This window comes from Arachis stenosperma, chromosome 10, assembly GCF_014773155.1.
Source record: "Arachis stenosperma cultivar V10309 chromosome 10, arast.V10309.gnm1.PFL2, whole genome shotgun sequence".
NCBI lineage: Eukaryota > Viridiplantae > Streptophyta > Magnoliopsida > Fabales > Fabaceae > Arachis > Arachis stenosperma.
The window spans coordinates 29,587,424-29,614,402 of NC_080386.1; the positions used below are offsets into that span (position 1 = coordinate 29,587,424).

General features: G+C 36.3%; 1 protein-coding gene across 1 annotated transcript; it reads left to right on the top strand.

Annotated features, from left to right (window-relative positions):
- Window positions 1-14,576: 14,576 nt before the first annotated feature.
- Window positions 14,577-19,733, top strand: LOC130956943 (uncharacterized). Its single transcript, XM_057883869.1, has one exon. The coding sequence runs from the start codon at window positions 14,577-14,579 to the stop codon at window positions 19,731-19,733; it is 5,157 nt and encodes a 1,718-aa protein (XP_057739852.1).
- The last annotated feature ends 7,246 nt before the right edge of the window (window positions 19,734-26,979 follow it).

Consider the following 26,979-nt stretch of genomic DNA (forward strand, 5'->3'; position numbering starts at 1 on the left):
TGATTATTGCCAATGCAATTAATATAAGTTGAAGATTTTAAGAGATTGAAGATGATGGTAAGGTACTTTATTAAGAATTTAAAATTTAAAATAATTTTTTTTATCGAAGTTAACATAATTATAATAATTAAATATTTTTGTCAAATAATTTATTTTTTATGAATATAATGTTAGTTTAATTTTTTATCGTCAATTTTGTCAATATTTAAATTTTTATAGTAAAAATAGATATTTATTCTTAAAAAAATTACTCACTGTAGTTTACAACCAAGCAACTAAAATGGTTCATTCCAATATAATTTAGGAAAGAGTTTAAAGACTAAGATGATACGACCAATGGGATTTATGTATAATTATTTTTAAAATAGTCTCTTCGAATTACTTATATATAATTATTTTTAAATTAATAAATTTTAATTTTTAAAATTTTTGGTCTATTTATCTTAAATTTAATTATTTATATATACAAATTTTGTTTGTGTATTTTAAAATTCTAAATTATAAATTAATTTTGAAAAGGTACTATTTAAAAAAAACAAATTTAAAATAAAGGAATCTATATTTATTTTTAAACATGTAAGATATGAATTTAATTTAATTTGTAGATACAATATTTATGATCATTTTTTGATAATGAAAAAGAAAATGACTAGCATTATTTAAAGAGATAGAAGAACTCTTATTTAACATAAATTTTTTCACATAACAATTAAAAATATTTGTATAAATTATAAAGATAACACATTAAAATAACTTGCATGCAATGCGAATTAAATAATATTTCTTAATTATGTAATAATCTATTAGATTTAATTGTTATTATTATAGTTTATACATCATATTTGATCTATATAAGAATTATAGGTTAATAATTAAATAAAATAATTTCTTATGACATTTTAGAATTAATAAATAAAATTATCTTTTAGTATATATTTTATTATTTATTCTTTTTTATTTATTATATATTTTTTAATAATATTTTATTATTCTGATTAGTAAAAATTTATAAGACATTAACTTTTGAAAAAATTTAAATTATTCGAAGGGATTATTTTAAAATTTTTAGGAATAACTATTTTAAAATTTTTAGCCAGTCGTTATTAATGATTAACGAAGCTAAAACGGACTATATTATATCTAATAAAAATAAATATTAAAAATTATTTTATATATTTTAAAATTTAAAAAACTAAAATATTTAATTTTAAAAATTTTAAGAATTAGTTTGGATAATTACTATATAAAAAATATTAAGTTGGGGTGCTGATGAGTTTTGACTCTAAAAAGAATCAGAAGCAACCCATAGTAATGTATGTTCGTCCAAATTAGATTGAAATAGACTCTGAGCTAATAATAAATAGGTGGGGAAGGGTTGGAATTGTTTCACATGCAATTAGGTTAGCTATGGATATTAGGTTCTATAGACTTAGATAACAACAATTGGCTAATACTATGGGCTAGCTAGTGACCAATGCATGTTCTTGGCTCTTGTCATTGATTTTAATTTCGCTACTTTGTGGTGTTTTCCATAAGCTGTTTCTTTCTTTCAAGACGCATCATCAATGTATTCAAACTCCTTTAATTTTCTTCAATTCTATTTGTTGCTACCGCCACCCTTTTTGCCTGCCTCTAAGCAGCGACTTTGAATTCCAAGATTCTTGTGATAGAAATTTTATTTTATTTTTTAGTTTAATAATAATAATAATAATAATAATAATAATAATAATTATTATTATTATTATTATTATTATTATTATTATATTTGATTTGTATATATAATAGTTTTAAATAATAAAAATATAAATTTAGATTTTTTTTATTTAAGTTTAAGAGAATAATATCAAATTATTATTCTATTTTTACTTAAATTTTTAAGATTTAATGGAATCAATAATTAAATATATAAAATAGTAGCGTAAGGGGGTGGGGGTGAGGAGGGGGTTAATTGGGAATAAAGATTTGTAAAAAATAAATTCATAGATATAAAATATTTGTTCAAAATATACTTGTTAGAATCAGACTGATTTATTTAAGTCGAATTGAAAAATCGATAAATTGGTCACAAAATTAGTTTCAGTGATTTGTCTGACCATATAAAGAAACAAACTGGTGAGACTCGGTTTTAATCGGTCAATTTAACTTTAGTCCAAATTTGCGAATTGGTGGGTTAAAAACTCGGATCGATTCGAAGTTCTTTTTTTGGCTCCTTACCTAAAATGGCGTTTTTTGCTATTTTTTTTTAAAAAAATTCTAAAAGATAAAATACTTTGTTCGAAGTCAAGCTCCATTCTCCTAAAATCATCCCCACTTGAGACCTGACCCTTTCTCAATTTCACTCAGTGAGTCAGAGAGGTTCACACTATTGGCCACTGCCACTATACCACTGCACAATTGTTGCGATGTTGCCAACTACTCTACCTCGTCTCGTCAGCTCCTATGCATCTCCTTCACTTGCTCGTCACCTCCTATGTGTCTATCGTTGCCGCATCTCTCATTGTCTTTGTCGTCTTCGTCTTCTTTATTGTTGTCGTTGCCGTGCTTGATCTTCGGTCTCTCTCTTCTTTGTCCGCATGCTGCAAAGTGCAAACTGCATCAGGTATATTTTTTAATTTTTTAAGTTATTCTGTTAGTGGGTTATAATTTGATTAACTGAGTAATTGATTAATGATATTGATTAACTAAATTTGTTGATTCTTAATTGTTGTTGATTATATCTGGTTGATTATAACTTATTGATTTCTAGAAGATTATTCAATTTTTTATCTTATAGTGTAATATATTGTTGTATATATGTTATTGTATATATATTATTACTCTTGTATACATGTTTTACTAGTACTCTTATTGTATCAAATTAAAATATTAATGTAATAATACTAACAAATTTTATGTTTATTTTTGTATTAGTTATTTTTAGAATTTAAGACTTAATTTTTATTAAAATGTTAATGAAGATATATATTTTAAAATTTAATTTTAAATTTTGACTATGTTATATTTTTTTATTATCGAGTCAATTAGTTAAACCAATAATTCAGATTATCGGTTTAGTTCTTACAAGCAATTATGAATCAAAATGTGAGAGTGGACGTTAAAAGTAAAAATGAGTTTAAAGACAAAAGAGGGACTAATTAACAGAACGGAAAAGCTCTGCATACAAGCCATTAGGGCTTGTATGCTTTACAAATTCATTAAACAATAAAATCAAAATACGCGCTGCTCCACGTACATTGATTACACGCGCTATATAACATCTCGCGTATATCTAACTACCAAATTTAAAATATTTGTTTCCTTCTTCGTTTTCGTTATTTTGAGATTTGGTTGTTCTTCTTCTCGCGCGTCTTCCCTCCTTCTTCTCCATCGTTCTTTTCCTCTCCTTTTCTCACTGGTATGTTCTTCGTTTACGTTACCTTTTTCTCTCTCTGCAACTCGAGCTTCGTTTTCTATTTTAGGTGTATTTGGGTGTATTTTAGCTAGAAGTGTGGGTGTATCTACACTTTACTGGTTTTTTGTTATTTTAATTGAGTTGTTGTTGTTCAGGTGTATTATATCAGACATGATTGGGTGTGTTTTTAGTTTTTGACATAGTGTATTCTGCAGCCAGTGTATTTACAGTTTATGGCTTTAAAGGTCATTCTGTAGTTGAGTTGTTGCGGTTCGGGTGTATCATATTAGACATGATTGGGTGTATTTGAATCATATCTATGGGTGTATTCACAGTTCTGACATGGTGTATTGTGCAGCCTCTCTCGGTTGTTGATGACGAGCTTGTTCCGAAGGTCGGAATGACCTTTTCCACCCTTGAAGATGCTGGAAAATTTTACAGGAACTACGCCAAGGCTGCAGGTTTCTCTACAAGAGTTCGGTGCACAAATAGGAAGGAAAACGAGATTAAGAATCAATTGATTACATGTAGCAGAGAGGGAAAATGAAAATCTAAAATATCTCCGACCGAGAAGACCAATTCGACAGCCGGTTTAAACTGTCCTGCAAGAATTTATATACACACATTGAAGGATGTCGGTGCTTGGATCATTTCAAAGGTTGTGCTGGATCATTCGCACCCCTGCTGTCCAAGTAAAGCAGAGATGCTCAAACAGCACAGGGAATTAAGCATGTCCATTCGTCGTACGATAGAGAATAACGAGGAGGCCGGTATCAGACCAAGCAAAACCTACCAATCATTTGTTGCGGCTGCCAGGAGTCACCGCGAGTTAAATTTTATCAAAAAGGACGTGAGGAATTACATTACCAGGGAAGTGCGGAATGTTTCCGAACAAGAAGATGCAAAGGAATTCGGGAAATATTTCTTAAGAATGAAAGAGAAGAATCCGAATTTCTTTTTTGAGCTCGAACTCGAGGAGGATCAATCGATTAAGCTGGCTTTTTGGGCCGATGCAAGAAGCAGAGCCGCCTTTGAGTATTTCGGAGATGTCATTTCATTCGACACCACCTACAATACAAACAGGTAACAAACTGTCCCTGTTTATGATGCTAAATTAATTTATTTTTATGAATCCGCAGCAGAGGTGTATATTGGCTGTTTCATTGGGTGTATTCGAAGCATTTGTTGGGGTGTACCTAATGATTTTGCATTCTGGACCATGGTAATTTGTTTCAGGTATAATTTGGTCTGTGGTTCTTTTGTCGGGGTGAATCACCACGGTCAGTCAACACTTCTCGGATGCTCTTTGATAAAGAACGAAGAAATTGAATCATTCAAATGGTTATTTCAATGCTGGCTTCGTTGCATGGGAGGAAACGCTCCGAAAGGGTTTCTCACCGATCAGTGCGCATCAATGAAAAGGGATTTAGAGTCCTGTATGCCAACAACAGTTCACCGCTGGTGTATTTGGCACATCATGAAGAAGATTCCAAGCAAATTAAACGGGTACAAAGGACATGCCGATATCAAACAAGAAATGAGCCATGTTGTTTGGAACTCTCATAGCAAAGACTCATTCGATAGGAATTGGAACGATTTTCTGCTGAATTTTGGTCTTGCGGACAACAAGTGGCTTTCAGGTAATGTGTTTTTAAAATCTGCAGCAGAGGTGTAAATTGTATGTTCTCTCGGGTGTATTTTACAGTCTGTGTTTGGGTGTATTATGCAGATCTGTACGAAGATCATCACATATGGGTTCCTATCTATCTGGATCACCACTTCTGGGCAGGGATGAGAAGCACACAAAGGAGCGAGAGCATACATTCATTTTTTAACAAGTACATCACCCGGAACAGCTCGCTTATTCAGTTCGTCAAACAATACGATAATTGCCTTGGAAGCAGGGAGCAAGCAGAGAGAGAATCAGATGCTGCAGATTTTCATACGGTCATATCGTGTGCAACCAAATCCTCCATTGAAGCTCAGTTTCAAGATGCGTACACTCATGCGAAGTTTAGGAAAGTCCAAGCGCAATTTAGAGGAAAGGCGAATTACATCACCAGATTAAAGAATTCCGCTCTAGGCTATTCAATATACGAAGTCGGAGAACAAGTTTCCAGCTCAATATTCAACAAGTTCGCGGTTACCTACGACTCAGTTGCAGCCGAGGTAAAATGCCAATGCTTATTATTCGAGTCGAGAGGGATACTGTGCCGTCACGCACTAAGCGTGTTAAGCTTCGAACAAGTAAGCCAAGTGTCCCCTATATATATACTGGAACGATGGAGCAAGAAGGTAAAGAGGCGACACACACACATCAAGAGCAGCCACGACGAGCCACTAATGGAGCCAAGAAGCAAGAGATTCGACCAATTGGTTTTTCGTTCACAAAATATTTGTGAATTTGCCTCCGAATCGGAGGAGCTGACTGTAATTCTGCACCGTGCGTACGATAACGTCATGGCCAAGATGGAAGCATTAAAAGCCAAAAGGAAGGGGACATCTTCTTTATCCCACAAAGACGCCAACTTGGAATCCGTTAACGAGCTTCAAAGCCCGCCAAGGATTCGAACAAGAGGACGTCCAAAAAACAGGCTAGGTTCAAAGCTGGAGAAACAGATTGCAAATGCCACAAAGAAGAAGAAGACGAAAGTTTTAAGCGAGGTAAAAGTAATGTTCTTTAAATTTGTGGCGATTGAGTTTATTTTTCTCGTTAATAGTTTAGCTAATGTGTGAGTGTTATATTCAGATAAACCTGTTTGATGCTGCATCAGCGGCGCATTCAAATTCCAGCCAATATCAAGGACACGTTATGAATTATCAGTTCAGGGTACCAGCAGCAGGGGATAACTCTTTGGGTGTATAGTTTTATAGAATATTGGTGTAAAAGCACTCTTTCTTTTGGGTGTATTTTTGTTAATTCACAATTTACATATAGACACATATATAGATACATATAGAACAAAAGCTGTAAAAATTCGCAGGTTATGGGTGTATATTTCATTTGATATTTTTCTTCATATTTTAGTACATGTAATTCATACATTTTGAATACAGCACAGATAATTGGGTGTATATTTTATGCAATCTTGGGTGTATTATTAGACTTGCGTTGGGTGTAACATTTTATAATTTGCGTTTATATATGCCTTGATTTTTTGCTTCATATTTTACCACCTGTAATACAGTTTTTGAATACATCACAGACAGTTTACCAGCACAGATAGTTTAACTATGGGAAAAAATATACATGGAATAGAAGTTGTTGATAAATGGCAAATATTTACATCATTTGTTCAATTTACATACTACCCAGCAGTTGGATTACCCAGTTTCTATATCAGCAGAATTAATCTGACAAAACGGACTCAATAATACAGAGGATGGCTTCGACAGCCTTATAGCACTACTCTCTCTAATTGCCCGATCTCTCTGTTTATTCATCTAACTGAATAGTATCCGGGAAGCATACTCCACTCTATAGTGGTCCACCTCCTCCTACAATTAAAAAGTATATTCTGTTTAAACAGCAATATTAATTCAGTAAAGTAATACAGAGTTATATAGTTCTAAAGACAGTTACCTATGGCCAATTATCCCATTCATACTTCCCCTTTTTGATGTTTTCCGGCTCAATTAACTCAAGCCACTTCATAACGTAGATAGCGCAGTCATAGCTGAAAACGAAGAAAATAAATTACAAATCTCATTTAGGAAAGTTTAATGTTCAGAGTCACAAATTTATACCTTGTTTTTTGGCCTGATATTTTAACATATGATCCTTTAATTTTCTTCTCGTTCTCCCCTTTCTGTAGAGGTTCTCCGCCGGCATATGTTATCAATCTTGAAAATACATATCCCTTAAATACCAAAACAAATCAGAAAATACACCCGAATAAATGGACAAGATACACCCAACTGAATGGACAATATACACCCAACACAACTAATGAAATAGACCTATCTATTAAATTAAAGAAGACAGAGGCAACTTAAAGTGAATTTATTAATGTCCTTTCTCTCATCGCTTGGAGCTTTTTTGTGTAGCGGGTCAAGTATTTGACATTTTCGCTTTGTTGTATTTATCAGCCATAACCACCAATGCCCCGAGTGGCAAACAGGAGCAAAAATCTGAAGGATTACCACATTTCAACAGTGTGTTATTTTATTTGTCATATAAGTAAATAAGCGTACTAACAAATTTAGCAAACGAAAACTTACATATGGATGCGAAGTTAATTTTTTTCTATCTATGAAGGGAATGAAACTCGGGTAGGCTTCCACCCTGAATTCCTTTTTCATTTTCGGTGATATGAATTCCCGCTTTGGGTGATCCGAAAGTGCCATGCTCTGCAAGAATTGCGAAACAAGAAATGAAATACTGAAAATACACAACTTACACCCAATCGAACCTAAAAAATACACCCAAATCAATACAGAAAATACATCCAAAGTTCGTAGAAGTAACACTTACCACAATATCGGGGGGGGGGGGAGACAGTATATTTGTTCCTGAAACCTCTTTTCATTTTTTTGGTTTAGGATGAGGCAGATGGCAGATACAATCTAGAAATATATGCCGAAATCAATTTTACATTAATAAACATTGCAGTTGACTTTGGTGTAAAAACATTAATGTTAGTCTAATATTACCTGAGATTCTATATCACTTTTTGCCTGGAGGGATGCAAGGTGCATTCTCATCAAAATGTATTCTCCTTGGCCAATCAGAGTGCACATCTCCTCATACTCGTTAGTATTGCCATCTACGTCTTCCTTCAGTCTCGTCCCCCAGATGTAGCACTTTTGTTTCATATCATCTGGAATTTGATTTATTCCCCCAGGAGTTTCAAACTTTGCAGAACTTTCTCCCCCAGTCTCCCTCTGAATTTGTGGACTTTCGTCTTTTCTCTTCGCTGCATTGCTTGCTAATTTTTGGACCAAATTGTCTAATTGTTCTAGCATACTTGTAGTTTCTGGAGATTTTCCCCTTTCTGTTTCCTGCGTTGACGCCCCCTCCTGGCTTGAATCAGTCAATCCAAGGCTGAATGATGGCATCCCTGGATCTATTTTAGGAACATAGGTTGCTGTCCGTGCCATCATCAACAGGGCAGCAGCGTCTTCTGCGGCTGGATGACTGCGTCATGATGTATAAGAATAAGAGTAAGAATAAGAATATACGGATGATAAGCAAAGATTGATTTTAGTCTGATGAACTTACATTTTAGTTGGAGCTGGGGGAAGCGTGGGTGTGGTTTCTTGAAGTTGTTTGGGGGGTTCAGGAGTGCTGCACAGTTACACAAAATTAATCATGGCGTAAAAAAAAATTGATCAGGAATAATATACACCCAAACTGTTAGCAAATATACATCCAAACGCTAAACAAATATACACCCAATACTATTTCTTACGTTTCTCTAGTCCCTTCAATACGTAGCATAGGGGTTGGTTCGAAATATGTCTCAATGGTTGTTTGGGATGCCGGCACAAAACCTGGATCGGGACTCTAAACAAGAAAAAAAATGAAAGGTTAACAACGTATTTGAAAATAATAAGGCTATAAGGTTGAAATATTCTTGGGAAAACTCACACTGCAAGCGCTTCCGACGGTGTTTGTTCCCTCACAACCATCATATTCGAATCAGTCAGACTCAACCTAAAATACACCCAAAGAAGGTCAAAAAATACACCCGAACAATTCAAAAAGAAGACAGGCTTTGTTTTTTTGAGAACTTACATACTTGCAGTTTTTGCTTTTTTTTGCTGCCTTTTTTTTCTTGAATAAAATAATAAAGGGCTTTTTTTTCTAAAAAAAATATATACAGAATTAGAAGTAGAAGGTAATAGAAGAACAAAAGTAACGGTTATTTGAAAGAGAAATTACATGCTCTGTGACGGCTGGTTTACATTACTCTGTTCTGTGCGTCCTTGAGAGGAAGGATCATCACTTCCCAAGTTCACAGCCGGTAGTCTAAACAGATTTCATGTTATTCAGACAAAATAAGATACAGGTATAAAATACACCCAAATGAATGCACAAGATACAACCAACCGAATGGACAATATACACCCAACAAAACAAACGAAATATCCCAACTTAGTAAACAACATACACCCAACTTGATCCACAAAATACACCCAAATGGTTCCACAAAATACATCCAAATCATGATAACAAGATTTTATTAAATAATAAAGCTTCTTACGTTTCAGAGGACACATAGCGACCTTCTGTCGATCGCAGGTCAGCTTGGTTCTCCCTGCGAAACAAGATACAATTATTAGCAAACAAAAGACACCAAAATCTCAAATACACAGCCCAGCAAGACATACCCCTCTACAGCAGATTTATCAATGTTTTTCCTTAGCCATTCATCGAGTTCGTCACTTGATATTTCATATCTCTCACAACATTCATAAAATAAGATGTGAACAAAAATAATTACGATGATAGACCGTAATATAGCTTACGAGGTACTGTACCCGTCAAAGTATTGATCTTCTTCAGGAGGTGAATCCTCCACAACAACTTTTTTCTTTTTTTGTTGTGTTCTGGGTGGAAAAAAAAGAGTACCAATCAGAAATAAAAAATTAATTTTATCACAGAATATTATCCAAAGAATTGCTTACTTTTTTGGTGTTGTTTTTGTTTTTTTCTTTTTCTTCTCCTTCTCCGCAGGTGATGATTCTTCGCTCCTATAAGTTAATAATAGACACTTCAGTTAATACACGAAATCTTTATAATGAAGCCAAAAGAAAGGAGTAATAATTTCAGGACATTACTCATCACTTGGTTCAGATTCAGATTCTGAATCAGAATCTGACTCCTCTTACCTCTGCTTTCTTTTTCTGGAGTCCATTCTAGAAGGCAAACAATCATCATTTAGAACATACTAATAATACACCTAAATGAATTCACGAGATACACCCAATTGAATATACAATATACACCCAACGCAGCAAACGAAACACACCCTGCTTAATAAACTACATACACCCAACTCGAAAAAGAAATTACACCAAAGTATGGTACTTACTTTTTCCCCTTTTTGCTGGGGTGTTTTCTTCCTGAATCCTCTGAGTCTTCTTGAGCCTCAGACTCAGAGGTAGAAGTGTTACTGTCAGTAGTTTCTGTCTCCGAAGATGATGTTGGACTCGCCTTCCTTTTTTTGTTTTTTTTTTATTTCTTGTTTTTTTCTTTTTTTTCATTTTTTCTCTTGTCTCTGCCATCTTCACAATCCCCTGAAACATGAGATATTTTAGTTAGCAGCATTCAGGTAAATAAAATACACCAACTTATTATGTTTACTTACCAAAATTTCCTCTCTTTCTGCAGTCATTCTTTCCACCAACTGCTCCTTAGTCTAGTTGGCAATCCAGGGCTTTGGTGGTCTTTCAGCCCTGTTCTTGCCTTTGTTTTTTGAAAGATGAAAGTAGATTATCATCAGGGCGAAGAGGCAGCCATTAATTGCCTTCTTCTTCTTCTCCTGGTAGTCTGTGATGCCCTTTACCATGAAGGTCAAAACATGCCCCCCCCCAGTTTCTCTCCGATATGCCGTCCATCTTAAAAATTGGGGCCAGGTGCACGGGCGATATTTTTTTTATCGTCGTCGGCAAAAGGAACGCCATCTGTATGTAGAGGATGAATATCCTCTTGAACATCAGGCGTTCCTCTTCGTTGCCAACACCGATTTCCATCATTTCATTGGTAAGACTTTTGAGGGTCTTACCCTGGAATCTTCTATAAATTATTTTGTCATCATCAGAAAGTTTCTTATACTCAACTTTCTCAGGAAATAGATCTCCTACAAAAAGGAAGACAACAAAGTATCCAAGTCGGTTCAGATACACCCAAGCATCAACTTAAATTCACCCAAGCAACAACTTAATATACACCTATAATTTTAAGCTAGTTACCTGTTGTATTGATGCCAAGCGCATGACCTATTTTTTTGGGGTTATTTGGAAAGAACTATATCCTGTCTTCAGTTTGTTCTCCCCAAGTTTGAAGTTGTTTGCCAGCTCCCTTAAGAGTTGGTGATCCACCCTTAGTGGTGGGATGTGCATCAACCCACCAAATCCGAGATCCCTCACAATCGCCTTCTTCTCCTCAGTCATGTTTCTGAACTTATCACTCAGGAGATGTGTGGCACACTTAAGGTCTTTTGTTTGGTTTCTTGCTGCCATTTTCTCTGAAACGAAAAATACACCCAAAGATATCAGTAAGATACACCCATATATATGAGTCAGATACACCCATTAATAACAATAAGATACACCCATTAATAACAGTAAGATACACCCATATATATGAGTCAGATACACCCAAAGATATCAGCAAGATACACCCATTGATAACAGTGAGATACACCCATAGATATTATTCAGATGCATGCATATAGATATTAGTCAGATATCACTCAACCATACTTCAATATCAAGTCACATTACAAGGTTAAGCAGTATACACCCCCAATCTACGAAATAAACCCCCAAAAATCAACAACAATAGCAGGAGAACTTAGAACAACAACGTAGAACGACGTAGAACTTAGAAGAACGACGTAAAACTTAAAACAGTGTAACAAAGAAGTAAGAATAATAGTAAACCCTAGAAGAACGACGTAGAAGAAAAATAAAATATACAGGAATCTTAATGAACTTACGTTGAGTATTGTTGCTTTGTTTTCTCTTCAGATTCTTCACGGAGAGTTTGATGGTGTTTTGATGGAGGTTTCGAACAACAATTTGTATATTTTGAACTTTGATTTTCGCTCGAAAATGGGAGGGTTTCCTTGTTTTCAAAGCGCCTTGAGAAGTGGAAGAAGTGGAAGAGTCTGCCATACGTAACCGTTTGAGTGTTGAGCGCGTGATTTTGACGCGCCATGTTATCTCTCTTCATGCGCGTGAGTTCTATTTGGGCTGGGCCAACTTGTAAGCTTGTAAACTTATATGTGTAGCAGGCCCGTTAACAGAAATAATGGTTAAGATAAAAAAAATAATATATCTATTAATTAACAGAAAAAATGTAATTAAGGGACTAATTTTTAACTAGTTAATAGTAATCAATATCTTTTTATATATAATTATTCTAAACATAATTAAAATTATTAGTTTTTTTTCCTACGTATACATCATTATAATTTCAAATTATAAATATATCGATATCAAAAAAAATATATGAGACAACACTTACAGCTTATATAAAGATATAAAGAGCTGCGGGTTTGAAGGTTGCTATAGTGATCCGTGGTTTATTCTTTTAGTTATTCTCTTATAATTAGTTTCAATGCTTTTTCTCTGAGTTGTGTTATATACCTACTTACCTGGTGAAATGCTGTATAATGAGTGAGTTATTTCGATGTGATTTGGCAGGTGTATTTTGAGTTGTAATTGCTGCGATGTTACAAATTTATATAACTTTTGTTCTGTCCTTAATGACAATACCAAAATAAATGGGTCACTGAGTTATTGGTACTTAAGGTCGAGCTTTTTTACAAAATATGTTAAAAAATTTCAATCAAAACCATAGCCATAAATATGCACATGATCATTGCCATTACATGGGATGGGATGGTCTAGTACTTGTGAGCGTGTTGTAATAGGTGGGGTGGGAGAATCTTGATGGCTATATCGAAACGTGATCTCTGTGACCTTAGGTATCATGATGTACTTTGTGCTGGTAAAGATTTTTTTATGTGGGATATTTAAATAATATTTTTTCATTCTTTATTTATAAAATGTGTACTTTTTTTTATAATACTAAAATAATCAATGTATTAGTTTCTTTTTACTAAAATATCTGTTTTAAGATAATACTTAAAACTAAAGTAATTTGAATCTAGACTTAAAATTTAGACTGCTATAAATAAAAGTTTCAATTTATTTTTCAAAGAGACGAAGTTGTTCGAAGTCTTCAAGTGGATGATGGTAGAAAATTTCTATAAAAAATTCTAATATTTAAGTTAGGAAGAATTTTAGACAAATTTAAGTAAATTGAAATTAAAAAATATTTAAAATTAATGGAATATTAATTAAAAAAAGTGATGATTTTGAGCATCATTTTTGTATTTCTACATTTATAGTAATGGGTGATTTTTTTTAATTTTTAGAAAAGTTATCTCATATTGTAATAGATGTTAGTCTTGTAGATTGCATATGAAGTAGTTGGGTGATAACGGATAAGGCACTACTTGCTGCACAAGTCAGGTACGGTCGAACACGGACAATGAAATCTTATCGATGCTCCAAACAAAGTCGGGTTGACAGATCCAAATTGAATCTACAGGTTTAATGAGCTTTTTTAGGATGATCCAATTTTATTGAGTCTTTAGACTTGAACTATTTTAATTAGAGTATGAACAATATCTTTTAATAAAAACAACGATGATAATATATTTGTTGTTATAATAAATTTTATTTATTTTTAATATTTTATAATTAATTATTAAATATATAAAAAACTTAAATTAATTTTTTGTAATTATTTGAATATATATTACAATAATTATTAAAAATATTTTGGATAAATAAAGGAAAGAAGAATGTCAATTAGAGATTTTTTTAACTTGTATGTTAAAAATATATATCACATATGATTCCGTGCAGAGGCTTTGACTAGTATATATATACCAGTGCAAAATAGAAAACGAAAAATCTCTACATTTTAAAATAGTCCTCTATTTAGATAAAATAGTATATTAAAACTGATATGACCAGTAAACATCGGTTACGAGTTATGAGCTCGGCAACGTATAATCCTCGGCAACCGACCCTTTTTTCTGACGAATAGCATTAATCATTGCTTGTAACGTCGGACACACAATTAATTCTCAGACGTTACAACCTCATCCGTTCGGATACGCAATCAATTCTCAGACGTTACAACCTCGTCCACATGGATATAAAGGAACGAGGAAACAACAAAAGGTAAGATCATCTTTTTATGAAAGCATTCACATCATATATCACTCTACTGACTTAAGCATCGGAGTGCCTTTGCAGGTACCCGACCCCCCGCTCCAACCGACCGACGTATACTATACTCACCAGGGAGGAACCACCGACCTACGTCAAGGAACCGAGTTATACCTCCACCCTACTCAGGCAAGAACAAATTGGCGCTAGAAGGAGGGCCTCGTGTGAAATTTCCTTCCACGAGCCTTTGAGACCCTGACGTTTGACGATGGCCGATGTCCCTCCCCCCACCCCGTCCGAACTTCTCCGGATGGTAACTGAGCTCCAGCAGGCGAATCAACGCATGGCTGAAGCAAACCAGCGCATGACGGAAGAAAACCAAAGAATGCAACAACAGATTCAACAATTGGCTAACGCACGACTGGAAAATAACAATGATCGTCGCGAGCGCCAGGAAAATGATGACCGACGCTCCGAACCAACTCATGTCTCGGAAACACCTCAAGACGACGATGCTGACAATCGGGACGAGGAGGCGATACCCGAGGATGATGATGACCAGCCCGACAACTCGGCGGGGCCTTTCACGGCCGACATCATGAATTTTCAACTACCACGACAATTCACGTTACCGACGACACTAACCCCATACGATGGCCTAGGAGATCCTAAGCAGCACATTAAAAAATTTAGATCCATTATGATTGTCAATGGGGCATCCGACCCCATTTTATGTCGTTGTTTCCCTTCCTTTTTAGATGGACCCGCGCTTGACTGGTTTTGTTCTTTACCTGCAGATTCCATTTCACGCTTTCAGGAGCTAGCAAAGCAATTCGAACAACATTTTGCAGCATCGGCAATTTACTTGCATGATTCCGACTATCTGACTACAATCAAACAAGGTCCACAGGAAAGTCTGAAGGATTATATTACCCGTTTCACGAAAGTAGCGATGCAAATTCCTGATCTACACCCAGAGGTCCACTTGCATGCGATTAAAAGCGGCCTCCGACCTGGCAAATTCCAAGAAACAATTGCAGTGGCCAAACCAAAGACCTTGGCCGAGTTTAGGGAGAAAGCTAAGGGGCAAATAGACATCGAAGAGCTTCGACAGGCCCGACGAGCAGAAAAGTCTCCCCTTATGAAAGATGACGATAAACCTCGGGAGAGCAAGAAAAACTTTAAGCCTGTGCCACGATACGAGTCCTACACTCAGTTCAACGCCAAAAGGGACGACATTATCAAAGAAATTTTAAACTCTAAGCTCATCAAGCCACCCCGTAAAGCCGGCAACTACCCCGAGCCAAAAAACGTAGACAAATCGAAGTACTGCAGTTTTCATCAAAAGCATGGTCACACTACAGATGAATGCGTGATAGCCAAGGATCTATTAGAACGTTTGGCGCGGCAAGGACACCTTGATAAATTCATTGCAGGACATATGCAGAAACGTCCAAGCTCCGACCAACCCGCCACAATTTCATCATCCAAGGAAAAAGACAAAGCACCGGCTCAGCCCAGAGGAGTCATTAACTGCATTTCAGGAGGATATGCCGGTGGAGGAGACACAAACTCGGCAAGAAAACGAACATACCGGGCCATGTTGGCGGTCGAACACTCTTCTGTCCAATATCAACCAACCCCAGACATCCCTGAGATGACTTTTGGTTGCTCTGATCTTAAGTCAAACCATATGAACTATGATGATCCTGTGGTGATCTCAATTCAGTTGGGAGACCTTATTGTCCGGAAAGTGCTGCTTGATCCTGGGAGCAGCGCCGACGTACTATTCTTCACTACATTCCAGAAAATGAAACTCAGCACCTATATCATGCAAACTTACTCAGGAGATCTAGTTGGATTTTCAGGTGAACGAGTGCCTGTACTCGGATCTGTGTGGTTACAGACCACACTCGGTGAGCAACCCTTAACTAAGACACAGGATATACAATATCTCGTGGTCGATTGCTTCAGTCCTTATAATCTCATACTAGGAAGACCCTTCTTAAATAGATTTGCTGCTATTGTTTCCACTTTTCATCTTTGTATCAAGTTTCCTGTGCAGGACAATATAATCGCCACCGTACATGGTGACCTTTACGAAGCTCGGCAATGCTACAACTCCAGCCTCAAGCCAATCAAAAGAAGCACGCAGGCACGTGTTCACTCCATACAACCCGGGAGGCCACTGCTAAACGAGCTCGACCCTAGGGCTGACTTCGAAGATCGCCCAACCCCAAACGAAGAGCTGGAAAAGGTCATCCTCAAAGAAGATCCTACCAAATTCACATTCATCGGAACGTCTATCACCGGAGAGGAAAGGCAAAACATCATAAATTGCTTACGCCAAAATGCCGACCTATTTGCTTGGACCTCAGGAGATATGCCGGGGATAGACCCAGCAGTAATCACACATAAGCTACAAATCAATCCTACAGCTCGGCCGGTCTGCCAGAAGAAAAGAAACCTCGGGGCCGAGAAGCAATCAGCGTCCGTAGCCGAGGTCAAGAAACTCATTGATGCCGAGTTCATCAGAGAACTCCGCTTCACGACATGGTTAGCCAACATTGTCATGGTAAAAAAGAAAAACGGTAAATGGCGCATGTGCGTCGACTTCACTGACTTAAATAAGGCCTGCCCTAAAGATGCTTATCCTCTGCCAAATATTGACACCCTGGTTGACAATTCATGTGGTTTTGGTACCTTGAGTTTCATGGATGCATATTCTGGTTATAACCAGATCCTTATGCACCCATCAGACCAGGAAAAAACAGCATTTATAACTGAATATGGAAACTATTGTTATAATGTTATGCCTTTTGGATTAAAGAATGCAGGTGCAACTTACCAGCGACTCATGAACAAAGTCTTCGAGGAACAAATCGGCCGAAACATCGAAGTATACGTAGATGACATGGTCGTCAAAACAAAGGACGGCTCCTCTCACATACAAGACCTCGAGGAGATATTTGCACAAGTCAGAAAATATAACATGAGGCTGAACCCCGAGAAGTGCGCTTTCGGCGTCCGAGGAGGCAAATTCCTCGGCTTTATCCTGACAAACCGAGGCATTGAGGCAAACCCTGAAAAGTGTCAAGCAATACTTAACATGCAAAGTCCCACGAGCATAAAAGAAGTGCAGCGTTTAACAGGAAGATTAGCAGCTCTATCAAGATTCCTTCCAGGCTTGGCATCTAAATCACACAGCTTTTTTCAATGCCTAAAAAAAGATAAAAAAATTTTCACTTGGACTGAAGATTGTGAAAAAGCATTTGCCGATTTAAAACAAATCCTTTCAAAACCACCAATTTTACAAAAACCCAAACTCGGCAAGCCACTATATTTGTATTTATCTATTACTGACATGGCTATTAGTTCTGTTCTCACTACAGAGGAAGATAACCAACAGCGACCAGTCTACTTTGTTAGCAAGTCATTACAGGGTGCAGAACTTCGATACCCGAGGCTCGAGAAACTCGCCCTAGCTCTAATCTTCTCCGCAAGGCGACTCCGACCTTATTTTCAAAGCCACACAATCATCATCAGAACAGACTATCCACTTCGTCAAATACTCAGCAAGCCCGAGTTAGCAGGACGGTTAATCAAGTGGTCTATAGAACTTTCTGAGTTTGACATCTCATACCAACCGCGCGGCACCATCAAACCACAATGGTTAGCTGACTTTGTCGCAGAATTAACAAGCTCGCACCCAGAACAGGTAAATCAGACATGGACCTTGTTTGTTGATGGTGCCTCAAACCCTCAGGGGTCTGGAGCAGGCATACTGCTGGAAAGTTCAGACGGCATAATCCTAGAGCACTCCCTCCGCTTTTCGTTCAAAGCTAGCAACAACCAAGCGGAATACGAAGCTCTCATTGCAGGGCTAAGGTTAGCAGCCGATTTAAATATCAAAAATTTAACCATACTCTGTGACTCTTTGTTAGTTGTTCAACAAGTCAACCGAAGTTTCCAGGTAAAAGATCAGATTTTGCAAAGATATTTAGATGTTGTTCAACAACTCTTAACAAACTTTTTGAAAGTTACAATACATCATATACCTAGAGAACAAAATCATAGAGCAGATGTCTTGTCAAAGTTAGCAACAACACAAGCACACACTGCCAAACTATTGCAATCAACTTTAGAAAAACCAAGCATTGATACAATGAGCATTTTAACTACTTTAAACAAGGATAGTTGGCAAAATTCTTATCTACAGTACCTCAGACATGGATCTATCCCCGATGAAATCCAAGACAGGAAAAAATTTAAGAGACAAGCATCTTTTTTCACATTATTAAATAACACTTTATATAGGCGGGGTTACTCCCGACCTCTCTTAAAATGTTTAGACAGGGATGAAGCCGACCTTATTTTATCTGAGGCCCACGAAGGTATATGCGGAATACATACCGGAGCTCGCAGCTTAGCCCAAAAAATTCTCCGAGCAGGATTTTATTGGCCCACACTATGGGAAGACAGCAGCAAGAAAGTCAAGACCTGTGAAAAATGCCAAAAGCATGCACCGATCATTAACCTACCTGCCGAAGAACTTCATCATTCCGTGGTAAGCTGGCCCTTCAATAGATGGGGCATGGACATCCTCGGCCCTTTCCCAACAGCCTCGGGACAGGTAAAATATCTGGTAGTTGCCATCGATTACTTCTCTAAGTGGATCGAGGCACAACCTTTAGCAAAGATAACATCAACACAAATGGTAAATTTCGTTTGGAAGCATATTATCTGTAGATTCGGCATACCACAACACATTGTTACTGACAATGGTCGGCAATTTACCGACCACAATTTCAAAGAATTTTTGCAGAATTTGAAAATCAGGCAACATTTCTCATCTGTAGAACACCCACAATCAAACGGGTTGGCAGAAGCAGCGAACAAGGTCCTCTTGCAAGCCCTAAGGAAAAAGCTCGACAACGCCAAAGGGATGTGGGCCGAGCTAATTCCAGAAGTGCTATGGGCATATAATACTACAACACACTCAACAACTAAAGAAACTCCATTCCGCTTAGTGTATGGCTCGGAGGCGATGATACCAATCGAAGTTTCACAAAGCTCGCTAAGAGTGCAAGCTACAAATCATGACCAAGCTCGGTTAGCTGAACTCGACCTTATCGAAGAAATCAGAGATATAGCAGCCATTCGACACCGTGCATTACAACAGCAACTTACCCGACGATATTCAAAAAGGGTATTTCCCAGAGACTTTCAGACCGGCGACTTAGTGCTAAGAAAAACAGAACAAGCTCGGCGACCTTCCACACACGGAAAGCTCGCAGCAACATGGGACGGCCCATATCGAATTTCCGAAGTTCTGGGAAAAGGTGCCTACAAGTTAGAACATCTAGACGGAGATAAAATCTCCAACACATGGAATGTACAATCCTTAAAGAAATACTACAGTTAAAGACAACAGCATGCTAGTACTCTTTTTCCTAACTTGAGATTTTTCCCAAAAGAGGTTTTGCTCAAGAAGGTTTTAACGAGGCTAGCTTACCCGACATATAACATGTCAAGGTACTGTTCATAATAAAAGTGATTATTTATTAACATATCTTTTGCATTTTCTCAGTAACAGAATTCTTTTCAAACTATCAGATTCAAACGACCTTTCCAAAAAGGTTACCAAACAAAGTCGCATTATCAAATAACGGATGCGCAATATTTAAGCAACAAACAAACGCTTATAACAGTCAAAATATCCTCATAAGGATAAACCAGAATCTCAATATCCAGTCACCAAACACAAACAGAAAATCCCAAATACATACAAAAATCACAGATGCTATTCCCAAAAGCAAGTTCTACAAAATGCAGACCAAAAAAGCTAATAGAAACCCTAACCCGCTAAGTTATCATCACCTTCCTCGGCACCTTCTTCATCATCAACAAGCTCACCATCACGCACAATTTTCCCAGGCTCCATGGCAGCGAAGTCTGCCTCAGGTACAAGAAATTTGGCTTGAGTAACAGCTCGCTCAAACCCCTCCGCAAAGGCATCTAAGATATCACCCTGCTTAGCACTTTCCATTTCTTTCACCTTAGAAGTCAGTTCAATAACTTGATTGCTTAAACTAATCAGATCCTCTTCCTTTTTTGCCAATAATTTTACTGTCTTCTCCCGACCTTCTTTCTCATCCTTCAATTCACTTTCAATCTCAGCATATTTTTCTTTCAGATCAGACAGAGACTTATCCTTCAACAAAAGCTCCTCCTTTAAGGCAACAGTTGCAGAAGCGTCATTCGACAATTTCTTGTGCTTCTTCTCTTGACTCCGACCAATACTAGCAAGACGAAAACCCAAAACCTAGCAGTCAACAAGATCACAAGTCAGTACACTATTTTCTTTCCAAAATATATATATATATATATATATATATATATATATATATATATATATATATATATATATACAAAAATACCAACCTGCAGAAACTGATCGACCCCTATGTCACCGACATCCTCCACCAACGAAACGTCGGAAGAGGACTGAACAACCTCGTCAGCAATAACGTTAAACGGAAACTTCGGACACCAGACAGAAGAGCTCTCCCCTTCATTATAAAAAGCATGCAATTTCTCTTGCTTCAAGGTAAAATTCGACAAATCTTCAAGCGACAACATCTCTTGTTTACTCCCCGCACCATCCAACTCCACAGAATCTGTTTTTCTTTTCTTAAACACAATTGCCTTTTTCTTCGGTGGCTGATTAACCTCGGCTCCACCATCACCCTTATCCAGGTTTGACGAAGAACCTTCGAAATTTTTAGCCTTAAAACGAGATCTTAAGCTAGAGGCCGATACTCCAGGATATTTCCCCGCTACAAAAAACAAAACAACACAAAATTTTATCAACATTATCAAAAATAACTCACGCAACATAGGCCACAAAAACCCTCACCTAGATAATCCAAAACAGCCGCTTTGTCATCCTCCCAAGGCAGCAACTCGGAAACAGAAACTAAACCTCCCTTATTCACCATTTCAATCAGAAAAGCCAAAATGCATTCATTCCGACCACTAATAAGCTCGGGCCCTAATATATGATTCGGTTGACAACACCAATACATCGGAAATTTCTCTCCTAAATGCTCGTCTAGATAAAATGGAAATTCCTCATCTACAGATTTTACCTTTAGAAACATCTCTTTAAAGTCTTTAAAAGATGATTTGTAAAGCTTGAAAACAGCAAAGCCGGGGGTGCTATTCAGATTTATCCATAATCCTTTCCAAACACCCTTGGCCTGAAACAATGAAAAGAACAACTCCAAATCCGTTTCAACTTCAAGAAATTCCATCAAAATTTCAAAACATTTAATAAACGCCCAGCCATTAGGATGGATTTGAGAAGGAGCACAATTCATCTGTGTCATAACATCACACTCAAAACTGGTAAAAGGAAGCTTAACATGCAACTCCTCCAACACAGGATTATACATATAAAAACTCTCAAAGTTGTTACTCCTATGGTAAACCCGATCAGAACGGTTGCATGGCAACAGTTCCAGACGAAACCCTGGTTTCACTATCCTAGACAAAATAACTCTACCCACACTGTCTACATCAGAGAAAAGCGAAGCCCGTATCTGCACATCGCTATCTACCCAGTCATAAGTATCACCATCTCCAACCTTGGGCAACACCTTTTTCTTTCCCTCACCCATTTTCGAAAACAAAATGAAAGTATAAGAAATGCAGAAAACGAAGCTCACTAACCTCTAGTACTCATTTTCCCAAAGAGCTTCTGAAGACTTCTTGTACTGCAACAGAAGAAGCACCAAGTCCCTCAACTTATCATTTAAGAAAACCTTTCAGATCCGTAGAAGGATCTCAACCGTTCAAACTTACCCACTTCGAACGACAGATACCACGCTTTGGAAATAGCAAAACCATTATTAAAACAAATAAATAAAGTGTGAGTTAAAAAGCATTAACACCCACTACCCTTCCACTTCCCAAAAACCTATCGAAAGAAAAACGGTTTCACTTAAATGAACCAAGTTAAGCTGGGGGCCCCACTCGCCGAACTATAACTCGCTAACGACAAATCAAAAGCTTAACCTGTCTCTTTTAAGTCAGGACAAGCTTGGGGGCTGTGATATGACCAGTAAACATCGGTTACGAGTTATGAGCTCGGCAACGTATAATCCTCGGCAACCGACCCTTTTTTCTGGCGAATAGCATTAATCATTGCTTGTAACGTCGGACACACAATTAATTCTCAGACGTTACAACCTCATCCGTTCGGATACGCAATCAATTCTCAGACGTTACAACCTCGTCCACATGGATATAAAGGAACGAGGAAACAACAAAAGGTAAGATCATCTTTTTATGAAAGCATTCACATCATATATCACTCTACTGACTTAAGCATCGGAGTGCCTTTGCAGGTACCCGACCCCCCGCTCCAACCGACCGACGTATACTATACTCACCAGGGAGGAACCGCCGACCTACGTCAAGGAACCGAGTTATACCTCCACCCTACTCAGGCAAGAACAAAAACTAAATATTTAAATGCCTGAATACATTCATGTTCAATAATCAATATACAGTTTTATTTAAACCGAAAATTATTTTGGATTAAATTGAATGAACTTTTTTTCACACACTCACTACAAGAAAATGAAACATTTGTAACAAAAATTTTGTATCAAATTTAAAATTGTTACAAAAAAATAATTTTTTGTAATAATAATTAGTAACTGTTACAAAAGAATAATTTTTTGTAATAACATTACAAGTTGTTACAAAATATGCTTATATTTTGTAACAATCTAACTTTTGTTGTTACAAATTATGTTAGTTTTTGTAACGAACCTTTGTTTTGTTACAAAATATTATAATATTTTATAACAAAAAATAAAGAAGTTGCAAAAATTCGTAATATTTTGTAACAAAATATCTTTTTGTTTCAAAAACTCCAATTATTTTGTAACAAAAAATTAATTTGTCACAAATTCAACATTATTTGTAATAAGTTATTTGTTTATCACAAAATGTAAATATATTTTATAACAAATTGTTTATCTAAAAAAATTGTTTATATAATTTTTTATAAAAGAAAATAAATAAATAAATAAATAATAAATATTTTATATATCTTACTTTTAAATATTTAAATTTTTAACCTTATTTTATAAATAAAAAAAATTAATTTAATTATTATAAATTTTCATTAAATTAGTATTTATTCGAAGATAGATTTCAAGTTAGTAATTAAACGGCATTTTAAAGATAATTATTTTATATTTAATTTAATTTTAAATTATTACTTTATTTTATTATTTTATTAATAATTTTACTCTAAACAAAACTTTAATTTATACTCCCAAAACACTAAATCCTAACTTAATCCTAATTTTACTTAAACCTAATTTTCTACCCTAACCCTCTAACACACAAATAGCAGCCACACAGTGGCCACACCCCTCACCCACTCACCCACGGTCACACACTCACACTCAATACACACAAAAAGAAACCTAACAGAAATTAGAAAAGAAATAAAAGAAAGAAAGGGGAAGAGGGGAAGCACGAAGAGGGAGAAAGGGGAGAGAGAAGAAAGGAGATCCGACGATGAGAGAGGGCCGCGCTGCTGCCACCGCCAGAACCGCGAGGAGAGGGAGTCGTGCCGTCAGCCGCGTCGCCGTCCGTGAAGGCATCGCGGTCCGTGAAGCCATCTCCGTCAGCGGCGTCGTTTACTGTTGTCGCCGGTTTTCACCACGCCTCGTCACCACCGCCGCGCCGTGCTCCATGCCGTCGCCGCCACTGTTCCGTCACAAGAGAAGGACGCGAGGGAGGAAACAGAACCGCGAGGGAGTTCAGCCATGGAGAGAGGAGACGCGTGTCAGATTTGTCGCCGCGGGTCCGCCCATTGCCAAACCACGTCGCCGTCTGTGAAGCTGTCGCCGTCGCCGCTGCCGGAGGTCGCCATCAGAGCCATCGCTCCACTTCTGTCATTCTTCTTTTTACAGTAAGTTGCCCGTGCCTTGCACCGTGTTTCCTTTTTGTAGTTCCACCTTGTCCTAGGTTCCCAGCAGCAATGTCTGCAAATGAGTGAGTCTGTGTGTGTGTTTTTTTCTTCTTATTTGTTCATTGGGTTAGACATGATACTAATTGGTTGTCTTTCTTTTGTTTGCCTAATTTAGTAGTTTTCACCATGGATAAGACCATTCTAATGGCCTAGTCAGTTAATACCATTGTTTGCTCTTTTCAGATTAGCATCAATACCAGCCATGTTCAATAGCACACTCACAAAGGATGAAGCATTCTTGTGTCCTATTGATGGATCCATTATGATAACAGGTACATGATGAGGTTGTAGCTGAATGTCACTATTCTAACTGTAAGACATCATAGTTGTTTGAAAGCTTTAGATTTTGTTTGTAACATACTCTTCAATGCAAAAGCCCTTTTGAGTTATCTGTAGAGATTGGTATTGCACATGCTTCTTCTTGTGAAACTATAATGAATCTTGGAGAATGTTGAAAGGAGGGTTCAAACAAAATCACTTAGCCATGAAACCTGATATACTATGTCAAGGAACTACTATTTATACCTTAACCCTTAGCTGTTAGACTGAGTGGTTTTTCATACTAGTTTGTTATTGTATTGGTGGTCATGAATTGTTTTTACTATTTCCTGTTTGTTAATAATTAACATCCATGGGTTTTGACAGACACTTTTATGTTAGTTTATTTTGGTTTTGGTAATTGAAAAATAATTTCTCATGGATAAAATGAAATTTTGAATATTTAACTCACCAATTGTTTATGAAACATCTCTATATGTGAACAGCGAGTCATCTGCCCTTCAACCGGAATGGATTCAAATTTTCACAAATGCTGGTGGACTTGGAAAGACTGATATCAAAGACGTATTAGAGCGAGCTACTGATATATACAATCAATTTACAGCTGAAAGTTTAGCAAATTCTGAGAGAAAGGCTTCATCATCTATTAAGCAAGTTGATTACATGAATGTATATACATCTGACCTAGTAAAGGCAGTTCGCAAAGCAGCAGGAAGCATATGTATGGCTTGATATTGGTATGATAACAAATAATTGTTTGGTAAATGAAGTGGTTAATAATGGAGTTCTAATTGGAATACATTATGTGTTATTATTTTTATTGTAGCATTTACAGTTTTTTCTCTGTCATTTTTTTTGAATGTTCTGATCCTATTTGCTAATCTTATATTACATTGTCTACTGACAGAGAAGCCATTGGCTGGTTTCCATATAGTTGTTGATGCAGGCAATGGGCCTAATGATGAAGTGCAATGTGCATTTGACTCTTTCTTCAAACTTAATATTTGATGTTTCGTTTTGATAATTAATCAGAAAAAGGTTCTGGAACCATTCGAAGCATTTACTACTGGTAGTCAATTTTTGGAGCCTGATGGTATTTTCAATTTCTGTTGTTTCAATTATGTTTTATCAGAAAGTTAACAATTCTATGGTGCCTTATTATTTTACTCTAGTGCCTGATTATTTTGATTCTATTTTTTGCTTTTTTTTTTTGTGATTTTGATACTTTTTGTTTTCTTAAATTTGTGTGTTTTTAGGTAACTACATCATCATTATTAACATAGAAATATTAATTCAATTTTGTTATTGATTTTGTATTTTTTACAATGCATTGAATTAGGATAGTTTGTATTGTGGAGTTATAGAAAACCGCCTTGAAATTTAGTTTACATAGAGCCCTTTGAAAGTGATAGTCGCTGTGATGCTAGGTTATGGCATAAAGGCTTAGAAATCTAAGTTAAGGATTCAAGTACAACTTCAAGAGGCAATGCAAGACCGTGAGGATCTAACAAAGGAAATAGATGTGCTCAAAGAAAAACTTAAAAAGCAACAAACACGCCAAAAGGAAGAATAAGCTCGAGTGAAAGTTCAATTGGAAGCTCAACAAGTTGTTGTGAACTCTCTCATAGCGCACTTTGACAATGAAACAAACTAGACCTTAAAGGTACTCTTAAAGTTGCTTATGGTTTTAATACATTTTCGTAGATGATTCCCATTTTATATTAGTATATTTTAATTTGTATATGGATCTATTTATCACATTTTACTTGTGTCATGGTTGAAAAATGACAAATGTCCTATTATTTGGTTTGATAAATTTGGTTGGGTACGGCTGAGATATAAGTTGTGAATTGGTTGTGTTTGTTGGAACCGTAGACGGTGGAAATATCTAAGTTTTAGGAGAGGTTCTGCTGAAATTTTTCTAAATATTTTGGATAAAACTTAGTGAAAAAATTATAATTAGTGTTATATCTTGTTTCTAACTTTTTTGTTTCGGTTTTTCTTATTTACAGGAGTGCTGAAATGGTGACCATATGCTACCTTGAGGGCTCAAGAATGTTTTGATGCATAGAGACACTAATCTATGTTAGAACTTTTATGTTTTGGTTGAACTAATCAATGTACTCACTAGCTAATGTTATTTTGTTTCTAGACAATTTTAGCTAAAAGGATCTTGTTTGACTTATGTATGTTTTTGTATATTATATACATGTAAACTTGCTTATTAAAATCGTTAATATATTAGTTAATTTAAAAATAATTTAGTAAATTATGCATGTAATTTGTAATAAAAAAAGTTGTTACAAAATAATTAATTTGCTTTCGTAACTAAAGA